Below are 17,381 nucleotides of genomic sequence, written 5' to 3' on the forward strand. Positions count from 1 at the left end.
TCAGGGGTGCAAATTCTAGATTGGCCCGAGTTAAAAGAGATGGATGTTTATCATTGTCCCGAGCTGAAGATGTTTGCAGATGATCTTGAAAATTCTACCATATTCAAACACAGGATCTTCAAAATTCTACATATTCTTCACCTTGGACTACTTCAAGTGGACCTCCAAAACATCTTATTCCTCAAATTGTTGAGTTTCCATGATGACTTACATTCATTTCCAGATGATTTCGTCTCAACGATTCAACTAACTGCTATAGAACAGATCGCAGTGGTCGATAGTGGCTTCAAACAGATATTCAACTCACAAAGGCCTGAGCTTGACACACAAAATTATACCAAAATTCTTTCACAGCTTAAAGGATTGGTTCTTAGGGATTTATACTAGCTTCAATCCATAGGCTTTGAGCAAACCTGGATGGCCCCACTTCTTGAAAATCTTGAACACTTGAAAGTTTTGGCATGTAATTGTTTGATGAACTTGGCACCATCTACTGTCTTAATGATTTGTTTACATCCTCAACTGCTAACAGTTTTGCTCAACTGAAAAAGATGTCCATATCAAACTGTGAGGAGTTAGAGACAGTAATGGTTGGAGGCTCGAATACTGCAATTGAAAGAGGCTCGAATTAACATAATAAATGATACTTAGAGTCAAATTGATTCACATCACGAAAAATAATAAATGATACTTGAGGTCTGAAGTTCCACACTAGCTAGAACAAATGTACCAATATTTTTCTTTTTATTCATAATAGTCTTATTATTAATTTATTATGCTAATAATAAGTAATTTCACACCAAGATTGATTATCAATTCATATAGAGATCGGTTCACTTTTCTTTACAATTGAATTATGAGACTTATGTTTGTAGAAGAAAATGAGTATACATAACCCAACTCACTTGAATTAGAATGAAGAAACATCACTCTGAAAATAGAAAAGGCCAGAAGAGGCATTTGAAAGCAATGCTAATTTGACAGCAGTAGCAGCACCTTCTTCTGCCGTTAAAAGTCGAATATTGGCAGTTATATCGGTTTTAACATAACCGGGAGACACACTATTGATGCATATAGTAGGGTACTTTTTTGCAACAATTCTTGTATATGCATTCATAGCAGCTTTTGAGATAATATAGGCACCAAGAACCTTAGGCCATCCTTTTCTTTCTAAACACCCTTCTTTGATATCTTTCAGAAATTCATTCAACACTTCATCAACTCTCTCTCCTGTAAGGTTTTCAGCATCGCCCAAGATTCCTTTAGCCCATTCATTTAATACACGCTGAATTATTAGACATGGAAAGCAATAATAATGAGAGTTACAAAACAGAATCATAAAATAGTAATGGAGAATAAAAAGTAATAAAATATGCTTATTAGTAGAGCAACAACCAAATTTAGGGAACCAATCTAAGATCTACTAATTTTTTTAAAAAAAAGTCTAATTATTCTGTTGGTTTCCATAGCTTCATCAAAATTTTAATTAGATCCTTATAGTTTAAAAGTTTGTATTGACTATTGAGTCTCTATATTAGATAAAAACTTTCCATTCGGTCTTTTTTTAGCATTAGCATGTTTTTTTCTAAAAAATAATCATTAGTAAAGATTTAATTACAAATTTTTACCTAATATAATGATCTAATCACATACTTTTAAACTATAGAGATTATTAGAATAATTAACTTTAAAAAAAACACAAACAAACAAAGAGAGTATCCTACCTTTTTCTCTATTACATCATCTAATAATTCCTAAAAATTTCACCCAATTCAATATACTAAGAAAACATCTTAGCTTGTGTTTGGTTTATATTTTTTAAATTCTAAAATAGAAAATGTTGAAAAATGAAAAAATATGAACCAAACTGGCTGTAAAATTCTTACCCTGCTTTTGAATAACACTTGAGGGACCAAATCATTGTCCTTAATCACAAGTCCACCAATCCCTGCATTGTTGATCTACAAAATGCAATTCTTTTCTTCAAGAATAATATTCAAACATCAATATATATGACAAGAAAAATGATAGAATCCATTTCAATTGAAAGCTACCAAGTCAAGGTTATTAATTAAGACAATGAACTCATTCCTGGTTAGTATTCAAAATTAATAACATAAACCCTAAACATGACTTGATAGTAAACCTCTTAGCAGGCAGAGCTTCATACGAGAAGTTTAATTTATTACATTCAGAACAAATTAGTCAATTACATTTTCTTAGTGGAATTGTAAGGAAAAAAATCCTCAACATGCAACTAACAAACATGAAAATAAATGAGAAAATCCCAAATCATACAATAGAAATTTTATATATATATAGTTGACTAAGTCAATGAAACTTATTTCTGAGTAGAAAAATGCAAACATGGCTGGAAATTTTATTTTCACATAATTCATCTTGTATCCCCTTTCATGCAAATAAAAAAAGAAAACGAAAGTGCTACTGCTATATATATATATATATATGGAATTTAATTTGTCAAGTTACCGAAATGTGGAGTTTTCCAAATTCGGATTTGATGAAATTTGCAAGAGAATCCACACTAGCAGGATGAGCAACATCAAGGTGGTGAAAGAGCACAAGATGAGAGAGATCTTTGAGAGTTTCCAAAGCATGAAGGCCTCTCTTCTCATCTCTTGAAGTCAACACAACCTTCACTCCATTTGAAGCTAATTGCCTTACTATTTCTATTCCAATTCCTTTGTTTGCTCCCGTCACAATTGCATATCTGAAAAAAAAAATACTGAAAATAAAAATTAAAACGAAATAGATCATTGAAGTGGGATGAAGTGGGTTTGAAGTATATAAAAAAAAGAGCATTGAAAATGCTAGTGTCTCCAGCAAAAATACTACAAAGAAAATGGTGTTGTACTTTACCTCTGTGGTGCTTGTTCCATCTTTAATCTGAGGCCTTGTTCGTTTAACGGAGAAATCAGGAAAGAAGATATCATGAGCACTATTTCCATGCATGTATGCCACTTGCCATGATTTCCGTCTTACAAGTTTGCCGAGATAACAATCAATTTGAGTATAGTTTGTTTTGAGTTTTTAAATTGATTAATTTGTTTCAGTTTAATAACTGTTAATTAAGTTAGCATTTTACATTAATTATTTCTTAGCATGAATTACTACTAATAGGATGTTGATTTGAAATTATTGTGAACAGCTACTTGGGATGTTAATTTGGCTTATGATACATATAAATGGTTCGATAATATGTTGGTATTGCGTATTTTTCAGAGGGTATCAAGGCTATATATGCTACTCTTGGTCCTCATAATTTATTTTCATTAAATACTATCAATAAAAGGCTAATCACACATTTAGAAGATGTTTAGTTTGTATTTTTATTTTTTATTTTCATTTTTAATATTTTTTATTTTTTAAATTTTATAAAAAAAGTAAAAATAAAAAGTAAAAATAAAAAATAAAATTTTATTATTTTTATTATTTTCATTTTTTTCTTTGTAAAATTCTAAAAATAAAATATACTAAAAATAAAAATAAAAAATAAAAACACAAATTAAACGTATCTTTAGACTTCGTTTAATTTTAAAAAAAGAATAAAACAAGATACTGAAAACAAGACACAAAAATAAAGATATAAAAATTAGTATTTTTATATTTATTTGTTAATAAACTAGAATAATTATAAAAATTTAATTTATTCTATTTTTTAATTTAAAAGTTCGAGAAAAAATATAATTATAAAATATTAATAAAAATAATAAAAAATAAAACATAAATCGTGTCTTTTGTTATTAGTGTGAATATAATTTTTGTCAAAATAAATACAAAATATGCTAATTTAATATTTTTGGATATAATATTTTTATTTATTTTTTATCTATCAAATATAATTTTATATCTTTATATTTTTATTTTAGTCTCTCATATTTATAAATAAATACAAATTTAAAATATATTATTTAATTATAATTTTTATATTTTTTAAATCTAGACTGATTTGATCATCAAAATCTCTTATAAGTACTATCTCAAAAGTCTCGATTGACATTTAAAAAATCATACCAAATAAATACTGTTAAGCATATATCATTCGACACACTTGTCATGAATATCTGTCTACTATATATTAAATAATATATATTAAATAATAGTGACAAAGTTGATTATTCATTAGTCAAATTTACCACTAAATTGAAACCTTGCTAAAAAAATTGTGTACTTATTAGTCGTGAAGTGAAAATTTATTTTACAAAGATCTAATTTTATACACAATTTATCTTCCGTACTTCTTGTACTCATTTTTTTTTTTGGCAAAAACCCTCTCTTCATAACTATTCTTGTTCACTAGGGAGATAAAAACAAATGAAAATTACAATAGCATAAATATAAAACATATTTAAAATATTATTTGGGTAAAAAATAAAGTCATATTGATATTGTTTAAAAATATATAAAAAATTTTAAGTAAATAAAAATTTTTTCTATTAAAAAAATGAAAATGTTATAAAAGTATTATATTATATTATTATTTATATAAATGACACTGTAAAAATATAAATATAAATAATGCACTAAATTCTTGTTATTTAACTCAATCGTGAAAAATTAAAATAATAATATTTTAATTTTATATTAAATTACATTACATTACTTTTTTAAACACTAATGCTATTTCTTTATTTTTTACACCAATTAATCATTTAAATATAGTCTACATTTATCTTATAATTGTCTTTATTTATTTTACCTATTTTACCTGTCTAAACATACAAGTAAATTACTAGGTTGATAGAAAAAGAGTAACATATTTAAAAAAGATATCAATAATAATAAAGTAATAAAAGTGACTAATTTAGGAGTAATATCTTATGCTGTTATTAAAAATTTTTATTCTAAAATAAAAAGCATACAATACTTTATTTTTTATATTTGTATCATAGAATATTGAGTAATTACTATTTTGCATAAAATTTAAATAATTAAATAGGACTATAATAAAAAAATATATAAAACAAAAAATTCTTATCAAGATTGAAAAAGGAAGAAAAAGTCTTAGTTGTTTCATTGCCAAATTGTCAATTATTGTTTTTAGAATAGAATTTTGGTCACGAGTAGATAAGTGTACTCGAATTTTGTTATCAACAAAAATACTCTCAAATAATTTTAAAATGTGATAAAAAAAATTCAACATTAAATATGTATTTTTAAAAAATATCTTAGAGATTGAATTATTTCGATGTAATTTTTTACAAACATGATTAAAAAAATGAAATATTTTTATCCTTAAAATTTAGTGATTTTTCTCTAAATATATATTTTTTGTAATTTTTTTCAACAACCAATAATACTTTTAAAAAATCACAAAAAATATATACTAAATGAAAAATTACCAAATTTTAAAAATAAAAATATCTCATTTTTCTAATTATACTTGCAAAAAATCGCATCAAAATTCAATCTCTAAAATATTTTTTGAGAAATACATATTTAATATTGGATATTTTGTCGTGTTTTTAAATTATTTAAGGACATTTTTATCGATAGCAAAATTTGGGTGTATTTTTGTCGGTGACAAAATTATTCGAGTGTATTTTTGGTAATTTATCCTTTTTTGAAATAATGTTGCTGATTTTCTAAAATAATAGTTGGTATTTAATTTGAATGATTCTGTTGAATTTTTTTTGAGTTAATTTGTCTGAGTTAATTTTTTATGGATAATTTTTTTGGGCTGTATATTGAAGACAAAGTGATAAAAGATGGATAATTTAGTTATAAATTTTGATGTTTGAAGTTGTTTGTGAACTTTTAATGATATATTATAGATAATTTATTATATGAAATTGTAAAATTATGAATTTTATTTGTTTAAAATTATTAAATTTAAATATTTAAAATTATATATTAAATTTTAATAATTTTATTTTATATTTAATTATACCGTTGAACTATTAAACTAGTCACTCTACCAATTTTATTGATTGGATTGGTTTATATCTCGCAACCCTGATCTTATTCGGATTACAAGAATTACAAGTAAAATTATTGAGATTCAAAGATGACACAGAATCCAAAAATTGATTAGTTGAACCAAATTAAAAAATTGATCGATTTTTGTTAAAGCCAATAAACGATGCCATTTTTTCTTTACTTCTCCACCGAGTTCTTTCTTTTTTGTCGTTGTCAGTCGTCCAGTTCCAGCATTCTACCCTTTCACACAGTGTTGTGAAAGATTGTTCAGTTCAGGAGAATAAGAGAGAGCATAAGTTGCTGCTGTTGCAATATTTCCTAAAGCATGAGTTGCTAAGCTACTGCAATATTTTTTAACCAATTACTATAGACGACGAGATGAGCACTAAAGTTAGAGAAAGCTATATTTGAGCATTGGACTAAGTTTGAAGCTCAAAAACTAAGCTTTTTTTTTCTACTCATTTATAAGATATAATTTTTTATGAAATAGCAGATTGCAATAAGCACTGGTAGGAGAACTTTCATAAAGAGTAGGTAGTAGGTATTTACAGAGTGTTTGAAAATTCTTAGAATTCAATTTTCACAAGCATTGAATTCCATCGTTTGAAACAAAAAAAAATAATAAATTAGTTTAAATGAATTCAATTCCACTATTTTCTCCTAAAATTAATTCCTATCTAATCGAGTCTGATTTAAAATTCTACTCTATTAGAATTTCACTTAAAATGTAAAATGCCAAAAATATTTATGTGACTTAATTACTTTTTTTTTTACTCATTCACTTTCATCAAAGTTTTTTCCTCTCAACGTCACCTTCACTCTTCTTCCCTTCCATTCTGACGTGCTTCATTTTTTTGTCAATCTACTAAAATAGTCCGTCGTCATTTTTACCAAATTCTTAAAATTGTAATAATACTTGAAGATTAATTTTTCGTTCAACCAAATTGTATAGTTGTTCCATAAAAAGTTCTTTGTCAAGAAATGTTGTATCATATTTTAAGGTCATTTTTAAAAAATAAAATTCATTTATTATTCTAATATATATTTTTTGTATTTTCAAATGGTCATATCACTAATTTTCGTTAAAAATTTTTAGAATTGTGTCGGTGCTATAGATGGAACACATATTTGTATTAAAGGTTCAAAAGAAGATGTCTAAATATAGAGGAAGAAAAAGTTATCCGACAATAAATGTATTAGCAGCATGTATATTTGACTTAAAATTCTCCTATGTGATGCTTGGGTGGGAAGGTTTGGCTTCAGATTCACGAATTTTAGATATAATGCACTAAGTAAGGAAGATAATCAAATTGTTCTTCAATATATTAATTTTCTAATAATTTTTTTAATAAACATTCTTCTAGTATTAGTTAAGTAAATAGTTTAATTCTATTTTTAGATAAATTCTGCTTAGCAGATGCTGGATATCTATTGAGGTCTGATTTTATCACCTTCTATTAAAGTATTCGATATCATTTAAAAGAATATTTACGACACCCTCCTGAAAATTTAAAAGAGTTATTCAATTTAAGACATTCACCATTGCGCAATGTAATTGAAAGAACTTTTGGGATTGTGAAAAATAGATTTTCTATCATAGCAAAGATGACTAGATATGATGTAGACATTGTGAGCATAGTTGTTATAACTTGTTGTATTCTGTATAACTTCTTAATGAATTTTGATCCATACGAAGAATTTATTACACAAGTTGAAAGGAATCTCAATAATTTGCTTGAACGAAATTCTACAAATGTTGAAATTGCTAGAAGTGAAAATGGACGAATGAGAGAAATTTTGAGAGACTCTGTAGCCGCACAAATGTGAAACAATTATATTATTGAATGAGTTTTAAATCTTTTTAAGAGACTATATTATTAAGTATTTTTGTATTAAATTTGAATTTTATGTGTCATTTGAATTATTACTTGTTTATACAATGACCAATAGTTTATGCATCATTTTATGTTTATTTTTAACATGTCATATTTTTAATTATTGGTGCATTTTATGATATAAATTTGTTATGGATATAAAAATAAATTTGATGCTGAAGGAGGAAATGAACCAAATGCATATTTTAGATGGACTATGACATTGATGATTTGTTACTTGAGGTTCTCAAAGAACAAAAGAATAAGGGACAAAAGGAAGATAGACCATTTTTAGCAGAAGCTTATAAAAAAACAGTAGAAGAAATTAATGAAAAAAATTTTTTAAGTATCAATAAGACCAAAGTACAAAATCGTTTAAAGATTCTCAAGAAACAAATTAAAAGGTACTAGCAAAAGAATCAGGATCCAAAAGTAGAATTAGTATCAAAACAATTTTTTGATAATATTTATATGTATATGATCTAAATATATACTAAATTATAATTATTTTTTCTTTTGTTTTCAATCTACTCCTAAACTGAAACAGATTAAAAGAAAATCTCTTTACACTTGGATATGTAGAGAGATATATGAGAAAGATATAATAACTAGATATCGAAGTGGGTCTGCTAAAGAAAGATTATGAAGATGGTCACAGGAGAAGGACACCAATATTAATGATATTGATGAGATGCAAGTGAATAATGAGATTCATTTGGAAGCTTTAATACTTTTGAATATGAAAATGAGAGTGTTCGAACAACTCTAACTACACAAGTTTCATGTGTTACTCCATCTGATACTGATACTTCGTCTTTCAAAAATGAAAAACGAAAAAGTAAGTGATAAAAATTGTTACTGTCTTCCAAAAATAAAAAAACGAAAAACAAGTGATAAAAATTCATCAGAACTTAAAGAAATTTCTGCAGTAATGAAAAAATTGCACAAACTATTATCACTACAAAGTTTTACATTTAGCAGACTTTTAAACTATTTGAAGCAATTCGAAACTTGAATGTATAAGATGATAAATTATTTGAAGCTACTGAAGGGTTTGTTGAGCATCTTACTTTTATTTTTGTCTTTTTTGGATGTCCAAAAGACTTGCGTTTAGGATTATTGCATACTAATTAAGTTAGGTTGTTTCATGTCTAATAGTTTCACAGATTTTTTGTAATTTTTAAAGTAGACTTTGAGTGATATTTTTGTGTTTTTTATTTTGACAAATAAATACTTATATTGCATGAATTTATTTTTTTTAATTTTGATTTAAAATATTTTTGAGTTGTTAATAAATAATTTAGTTTATTTTTGTGTAGATAACTTTACTAATTGTAGACTCTGATTTCAATATTTTACGTACTTTATAACGATGAAAAATAATATTTTTTTATTTTTTTAAAAGAAGAAAGCAAATTTTAATTAAAAATAATTTTTTAATTATTTTATATAATTTAATAAATAAATATATTTATTATTTAAATATAATATTATATTAATAAAAGACGAACATATTTATTATAAAATTTTAATTTATTTAATAAATATTTTAAATATTGGAATTCAGTTTTACTTTTGTAATTTTATAATTCATTCCAAACAGTAAAATTTAATTTTTTAATAAAATTTAATTTAATTTTATATCATTAAAAATATTCAAACAAACGGTTATTAGTTAGTATATAGAAGTGTTTGGACATAGTCCTAATATTTTAGGATTCTTTATACTAAATATATATTAAAAAATTATTTATTAATTACTTATTTTTAATAAATAAATAAATAATATCAAAAAAACTTCTTAAAGACAAAGACGACTTCTTTTGGTTCTCTTTTCTGCATCTAGTGCTTCTGCAAGGTGAGAAATTCGATTAATTACCACCACCTCTTGTTTCATATAATCATGTTTGCTTATATCAACTTCGTACTGTTGCTGATTTTGCAATTTCTTACTTGCTTAATGAATTTGGGAATGCAAATTTGATTGTTAAAAGTATTATAGTGGCGAAAGATTGGAACGGCTGCTGAAAGCGTCTTCGCAGGTATCGACACTTTCGTTTACCGACAAATCGCAGTTAAGTTCTGAAGCTTCATTGTATGTTGTGTTTATTCAAATGGTTTCTTTTAGAAGTTTTAGTATTTATAGAAGAATAGAACCGTTTTCTTATGGGTTCAATTCTCAAATTTTGTAACATATATGGTTCCTTTAAATGCTTTCATTCTAAACCTAATTGGGGTTCCGCTGCTTCAGATAAAACCCCCAAATTGAAACCAAATAGGAATAACAATAGGGTAGAGATTTTTTGGGACTTAGATAACAAGCCACCAAACCCAATTCCACCTTATGAAGTTGCCAATAAGCTTAGAATTGTTGCATCTTCATTTGGGGTTGTTAGGCATATGGTAGCTTATGCAAATAGCCACACTTTTACCAGTGTCCCAGACGCTGTTTGGTAGAGGAGGAAAGAGAAGGAGCTGTATAATCGATTGGAGAGCAAAGGTGTCATCAAGCGGAATGAGCCTCATGTTTGCAGGATTTGTGGGAGAAAGTTTTACACTAATGAGAAGCTTGTTAACCATTTCAAGCAGCTACACGAGAGCGAGAAAATGAAAAAGGAGAACCAGATAGCATCGAAAAGGGAAAACCGGTGGGTGAAGTTGGTGGCAAAGTATTCGATCAAGATGGAGAACTATAAGAAGGCTGCAAGGGATATTCTTGCTGCAAGGGATATTCTTACTCCAAGAGTGGGATATGGTTTGGCAGATGAGCTGAAACGCGCAAGATTTTGGGTTCAGTCCGTGTTGGATAAGCCACAAGTACGGATCATGCATTAGAAAGTCACATGGTGGATATGATGGATCATAGGTGGGTTGAATGCATAGTACTTGTGTCGGATGATTATGATTTCGCTAATGTAATAAGGGAAGTGAAGCTACGATGTCTAAAGACAGTTGTCATTGGGGATACTAGCGATGGTGTATTGAACAGGATTGCTGATACCTCCTTTTCTTGGGAGGAAATTCTAATGGGGAAAGTTAGAAAAAAGGCTGTATCGATTGTTGTGAACTGGAAGGATCATGATATTTTGAAAAGGATAGAGTAAAAATATAACCCAGAGGTGGATAAAAGGTAATATGATCCGGCTGATGTGGTTATTGAAGAATTAGAAGATGATAATATTAAAGGTGTTTGTGATGATATTGATGATGACTATAAGGATGATGGAGGTTCTTGGTGGGAGTTAAATTCCAATGAAAATGTCCCAAATGATTAGACACAAAAATCATAATTGAAAATGAGGTAAAATTTTCTTACTCTTTTAATTTTCTTCTCATTCTATTATTTTTTTCTTCAATTTTCACTTATAATTTGTAATTATTTTCTTAATTTTTGTCCCCCAATTGTCTTATTCCAAAATCAAACTCATATTAGGAGGGTGGCAATTACAGAAAGAAGAGAAAAAGAACAACCGGTGGTAACTAAGAAGAAACAATTAAGCAAACAAACTATTAGGAACCAGAAGGAAAGATTGGAAAATAAAAAAAGGTTTCTATGTATTACTGTGGTGATAAGTATATGATACATAGCATAACTTATTTATAGGTGAAAACAATTAAGGTAATAAATACATAATATTGTATTATTAACAAGAATATCAAGCTAATCAATACACTAAACCAGTAAACATGTAATAAAATCTTTTAGTTACAGGTTCATTGCTCGACAAGTGTGTAGGTTCATTGTGTGACACATGACACTGAATCCTATTGCAAATACAAAATCAGTGAACATGTAATGCCCATCAACAAAACCGGTGAAGTAACACATGTAAATATACACAAATATATAGTGACTGATTTTTGGAGTTCAAAGAGCATTTTTGGTCCTCAAACTGTAATAAGAAAGTTAAGTTGATTTTGTTGGTAACTCTGGATTTAGTTATCAACCTGTTATATATGTTATAGGCGTACACACAGTTGCTAAAACGTTCACTTTTATGATTCCAGTTCTGGTCAATTTCTGGGTGGCGAAGAAAAAATTTCCCTTCGCTAGATCTGGTCTGCTTTAACAAGATACTAAGAAGAAAAGTTTGATTGTCTAGAACCTTTTGAGCTAATTCTTTCTCATTATGCATATTTTCTATTTTCTAAAATTTCTCTTTTTCACTGAGCATTCATGTGTTACTAATGTAGTATGTAACTCGTGCTTTAGGTACTGCATGGTGCTTTTTGCAGGCATTGCATCTGAAGCTCTTGTTTATGGTGAGGCAGAGGGGGGAGAAAATGATGGAAATATATTCAGAAACATTTGTCTTCTTTTGGAGCCCCCATTATCTTTAGCTGAGGTGTCTCCACAGTGCACAATCGATGCCCCTGTTCTGATGGTATATATTCATACTTGATACTGAAATTTCAACCTTAATGTTCTTGCCTTGAGAAGATGTCTAATCAAGCAAGATGGTCGGTTTTACAATCTTATAATTTGCTCAAGTGGCACAGAGCTGCGCACCAAGCAACCATTAAAGTGTTAGAAATTGGTGCCAGTCTGAGTATAGTAATTAGGAGGATTGAGAAAACTTTGTATTGCAAGAAATGATCCTCAGAAGTTCAGAATTATAGACAAAAGTATTTTGTACATTCAACCTACTTACAGGGCTAATATCTCTTCTCGTCTTACAAGTATTCATTCACAATGGCTTTATTTTAGGGTGTGTTTGGGAAATGTATTTGGGAGGAGAGAAGCACGTTTGAGCTTCTTGAAAGTTTCACTTTTATGTTTGGCCATTTTTATCTTCCTGAACGCAGAATTAATTCTACCTCTGAACTCACGTTCAGGAGAAGCTAAAATTTGTAGTTTCTGTGTTTCGCGTTCATAGTTGCTTATTATCCTTGGAAAATTAGGTAAAAAATTTATTTCATTTTTACCAACCTTACCCTTCATTTTCTTTTATAAAAAGATACTAGTAACTATTACCTTCACAATAATTCTTGGTAGTTCTTCCTAGGGATAAGTACGATTTTGGTCCCTAACGTAGAGGCCAAAAATTTATTTCGTTCCCGGCCTTTTTTTCGCTACAAAATGGTCCCCAAGATTTCAGTTTATTTTAAAATCGTTTTTTTTACCAATTTTATTTTTTTATTACCAAATTACCCCTCATTATAAAATTGTAAAATAAAATAAATATAAAATAAATATAAAATTAAAAAAAGAAAGGGGGATACAGAGAAGCGGGGTTGGTGGGGAGAGAAAGAAAGAAAAGGGGGGAGGGGGGCCGAGAAAGGGAGGATGGTGGAGGGGGGAGAGAAGAGGGATGCCGCACCGCCGCCCGCCACTTCTTCTTCTTCTTCTTCTTCCCGCCGCCGCACTGTCCGCCGCTTCTTCTTCTTCTTCTTCCCTGTCTTAGACTCCTCGAACTAGAGCTCATCGCCGACGAGCCTCCTTTGCTTCACCATCACGCAGCAACATGGAGCCTCCCCTGCTTCACCACTGCTAGCGAGCCTCCCTGCTTCCCCTCCCTCAATTCCTGTCACAAAAGGAATCAGAGCTCACCGCCGCCCGTTAACCTCCCTCCAGCCCCTTCCTGTGCTTCACCATCGTGCAGCAACATGGAGCCTCCCCTGCTTCACCACCGCCAGCGAGCCTCCCTGCTTCCCCTCCCTCAATTCCTATCACAGAAGGAATCAGAGCTCACCGCCGCCCGTTAACCTCCCTCCAGCCCCTTCCTGTCATGCCCAGACCCCCGGCGCTCCACCACTACTTTTCCTGTCCCCTTTTTTCTGTTTTTTATTTTCATAATCCAGTTATCATTTTGCTTTCAATTTCTGTTTTTGGTTAGTGTTAGATGCTTGATTTGATTCTGGATTAGTTTAGCTGGATTTTAATTTTCTGTTAGTTGATTTTAGGGTATTGAATTGTTGAAAATTGCTACTGAATTGTTGTTGTTGAGCTTCTGTTATTGAATTACTGAAAATTACTTCTGCTGTTCTTCCGCTTCTGCTTGATGTTCTGTTTTTGGTTGATGGTTCTGATGATGATGATAATAACCATGATGATAATGGTGGTGGTGGTGGTGGTGGATTCTTCTGCTTTTCAATTTTGTTATTGTTGTTGTTGTTATCTATTGTTGGCTTTTTTTCTAGGGTTTGTGCATCTACTTCTGCTTCCATTAATGTTGAGGAAGAATAGGGGTGTTGAGGAAGAAGATGGGAGGGGAGGGTATTTTCGTTCGAAGAACGATTTTAAAACAAACTGAAACTTTGGGGACTATTTTGAAGCAAAAAAAGGCTCGGAACGAAATAAATTTTCAGCCTCTATAGGGGATCAAAATCATACTTATCCCTTCTTCCTACTTCTTCATAGTTATTCGTTCTAATTTTTTTCATTAAAATAGTTCATATTTGTTTTAATCACTCGCAAATTGAATATTTTAATTTTTTTATTATTTTTAGTACTCATTTTCATATTTTAAATTTTATGTTTTTTTATTATATTTTTTATTTATATGATAAATATTTTTATATTATTTGAGTAGTATTCTGATTTCTCATGCTATATTTTTATGAGTTTTTTTATTATTTACTATACTATTTTTTATATGTATATTTATTATGAAATTTTTTTTTGACTTTGTTCATATGATTTTTTATTAATTTTATTGTATTTCTTTTATTCATATGACAAATGTGGTTGATTTTTTAATGATATTTTTATTATTTTTTGTTCATGTGATTTTTTTATCCTTTACTACATTGTATTTACGTTGTGTATCCAATTTTTTTATTTGATTTTATTCATACAAATTTTATTTACTTTTTATTGTATTTTTTTGTTCATATGATATATGTTGTTGATTTTATGAAATTTTTATTATTTCTTATCTGTAAGGATTTTTTTCTATTCTTTGATGTACATGTACTCTATTTTTATTTTGTATTAATTTTTTATTTTTTATTTTTTATTCTAACTTTGTAAAATTTGTAATTGTAATTATTATATACTACTTTTATTATCAAAATTTTATATAATATATAAATAAATTATTATCGTATAAATAAATAAAAAATTAATTATAAGTAACAATGAAACCATAAATAATAAAAATTTATAGTCCAAAATAATACTAAATTAAAGAGTACTAATAGTACTAAAAAAATTATAGAATATTTTCTTTTTGTTTGACATTATAAAATTTATAGTACTCTCTCTCATATTTTTATTTTTTATTGTATTTATTTTATTTATATGATAAATATTTTTTATATTATTTTTGTTAGTATTTTGATTTTGCATATATATATATAAAAAAATTATTTAAATCGATGTCTCTTTTAATAATTTTTCATCTAAAAGTGATTTTGAATAGTATAATCCAAATAATATTTATTTTACTACAATCAATTTTAATATAAAGATTGCCAAACATAAATTACATTAACCCAAATTTATTTTTTATCAAAATCAATTTTATGCAGACTTTCATTTACAAACTGTAATTCAAACACACACTTAGTCTTACAAGTACTTTGCTTTGTTTATTTTCTCGTGCAGGGTTGTTGTAGCTGCCAGCTGATTTTATTGGTCTGCGTATAGTTTTCAGATGCCCCTCTGTTGGATCTTGTATAGGATGAAAGAGTGCCATGCTGCAAACAAATGAAGAATTTCAGCTTCAGCAAGTGACCACTTTGTTCACTTCAGTGTTCACACTAGACATGAGCCATTCCAAAAGTTGCACGCTCCACTGGGTATATTATATTCTGTTGCAAACAACCTGTAATTCCCATATTATCATATTGATATGGAGTTTGTATATCTATTCTTAATATATAAAAGTAGATACATAAATTTATCTACATTACTTTTAAAACATCTTTTTCTTTCTACGAATGACATATTAGCAACATCGCTTACTTAGTAAAATATTATAATCAATCACTCAATTTTTGCCAAATCAACTATTATTTCTAAATCAGCAATATATATATATATATATATATATATATATATATATATATATACAAAAATTTGTAATAAAATTTGTAACCTACAAAGACATTCAATCCATATCCATATATTTATTATATCTCATCATTATCAACAATATAATAAATTTATAACTCCAATAATTAACAATATAATAAATTTATAACTCTAGTAATTAATTTGTTAATTTCTATAAATAACTCATTAAATATAATAAATATTCATATTACAAATGTAATAATAATATTAATAATCATAATAAATTTTACGTTACAAATATTCAAATTCCATATTATTTGAACTACTTATATAAGTTTCTAGTCACTATTTCTTCAAATGATATCAAATTTAGTACGAAAAATTTATTTACGAACTACACAACATCTCAAACTTACTCAATGGAGCATCATTTTTTGGACAATATCACTAAACAAAAAGACAATTGGTTTATCAAAGTTCGCGTGGTTCATCTATGAAAAATATTAACACCCACAAATGAAGAAGAGTCTCTTTGCTTATAAATAATTATAAACATAATTATTATATTTTTAAATTGAATTTACGAAAAAAATACTTTAATTATTTTTGCTTTTTATACTTTTTATATTTTTTTATAATACTTTATATATAATTGTATTTTAATATCGTTAAAATTATACTTTTTTTAATATGCTATTCATTTTTCTTTTTTAACTAATTATTGACTATGATTTGGGAACACATCTTCGTATAATTGTAAAGAAAAATATGATGAATAAATTCAAACATTTGTTACAAGAAGAAAAAGTCTATATTATAAAAAATTTAAAAATAGAAGATGCAAATGATCTGTATAGACCAATTAAAGATATAATGAAAGTAAAATTTTTACTCACAACTGTGATAGAAAATAAAGATCCAATTTTGAACATTTTTCAAGACTATTTTAAATTTGCATCACTTAAGACATTGTCTGACAGAGTGGGTCAAAGAAAAGGTAATTTCATTTTACACTATTTTAATTATTCTTATTAAAAATAATTTATTAAAAAAATTTACACATTTTTGTTCTTTTTATTGTAGATGCCATTGGAAAACTACATCAAGAGATTAAGAAAAAAAGAAAATCATACAAATTCAAGACACATCTTTGGAAGAAAAATATACAAGCAAAGATGGAACAAACAACATAATAGAAAATGCATACAACTCAACAATTCATAAATAACATGCCTTCACAAGAACATACGACAAAAAGAAGAAAGCAACAATTCTAACAATAACCAATAAAGAAAAAGGAGGATAAGCGCCACATAAAAAGACTAAATCCATCAACTAAAACAAATACAAAAATTAAATCACCAAATAAAAATGTCACTTTGTACAACTCCAACATCAAAATCTTTTGTACTACAAATTATTTTAAATAAAATACCTTTCAAATTTAACTTTAGTTTACACATATTTAATTTAATTCTACAAAACATAACTATTTTTAATATTTATTAGGGAAAATTATTCTAAAGAACCGTTAGGAAGATTTAATTATTAAAAAAAGACTTTTAATACTAAAATTATTAAAAAGGACTAAATCTTTTTATAATATT

General features: G+C 27.6%; 1 protein-coding gene and 1 long non-coding RNA gene across 5 annotated transcripts; one reads left to right on the plus strand and one right to left on the minus strand.

Annotated features, from left to right (window-relative positions):
* Positions 1–910: 910 nt before the first annotated feature.
* LOC130962345 ((+)-neomenthol dehydrogenase-like) lies at positions 911–3,062 on the minus strand. Of its 2 annotated transcripts, none has more exons than XM_057888565.1 (4): positions 2,881–3,062; positions 2,491–2,746; positions 1,887–1,961; positions 911–1,285 (listed from the first exon to the last, which is right to left on the minus strand). In XM_057888565.1, exons 1-4 carry the CDS (start codon positions 2,967–2,969, stop codon positions 911–913), a joined length of 795 nt encoding a protein of 264 aa, XP_057744548.1. In that variant the 5' UTR covers positions 2,970–3,062. The 2 variants fall into 2 exon arrangements, with proteins under 2 accessions (XP_057744548.1, XP_057744550.1); XM_057888567.1 differs by having other exon boundaries at positions 2,491–2,731; positions 2,881–2,900.
* Positions 3,063–9,626: 6,564 nt separating this feature from the next.
* LOC130961845 (uncharacterized) lies at positions 9,627–12,516 on the plus strand. Of its 3 annotated transcripts, none has more exons than XR_009079641.1 (3): positions 9,627–9,672; positions 9,817–11,115; positions 12,028–12,516. It is a non-coding gene; the product is annotated as an uncharacterized LOC130961845 (long non-coding RNA). The 3 variants fall into 3 exon arrangements; XR_009079640.1 differs by having other exon boundaries at positions 9,630–9,672; positions 9,809–11,115; XR_009079639.1 differs by lacking the exon at positions 9,627–9,672 and having other exon boundaries at positions 9,679–11,115.
* Positions 12,517–17,381: the final 4,865 nt, after the last annotated feature.

The sequence above is a fragment of the Arachis stenosperma genome, chromosome 2 (genome assembly GCF_014773155.1).
Source record: "Arachis stenosperma cultivar V10309 chromosome 2, arast.V10309.gnm1.PFL2, whole genome shotgun sequence".
NCBI lineage: Eukaryota > Viridiplantae > Streptophyta > Magnoliopsida > Fabales > Fabaceae > Arachis > Arachis stenosperma.

What these genes read in the sequence shown, in the direction of transcription:
- LOC130962345 (XM_057888565.1), bottom strand. Translation starts at nt 2,969, where the DNA reads ATGGAAATAGTGCTCATGATATCTTCTTTCCTGATTTCTCCGTTAAAC. An exon ending in ATGGAACAAGCACCACAGAG is followed by an intron (nt 2,747 to 2,880) that starts GTAAAGTACAAC and finishes TTTTATTTTCAG; the next exon opens with TATTTTTTTTTTCAGATATG. An exon ending in TTGGAAAACTCCACATTTCG is followed by an intron (nt 1,962 to 2,490) that starts GTAACTTGACAA and finishes TGCATTTTGTAG; the next exon opens with ATCAACAATGCAGGGATTGG.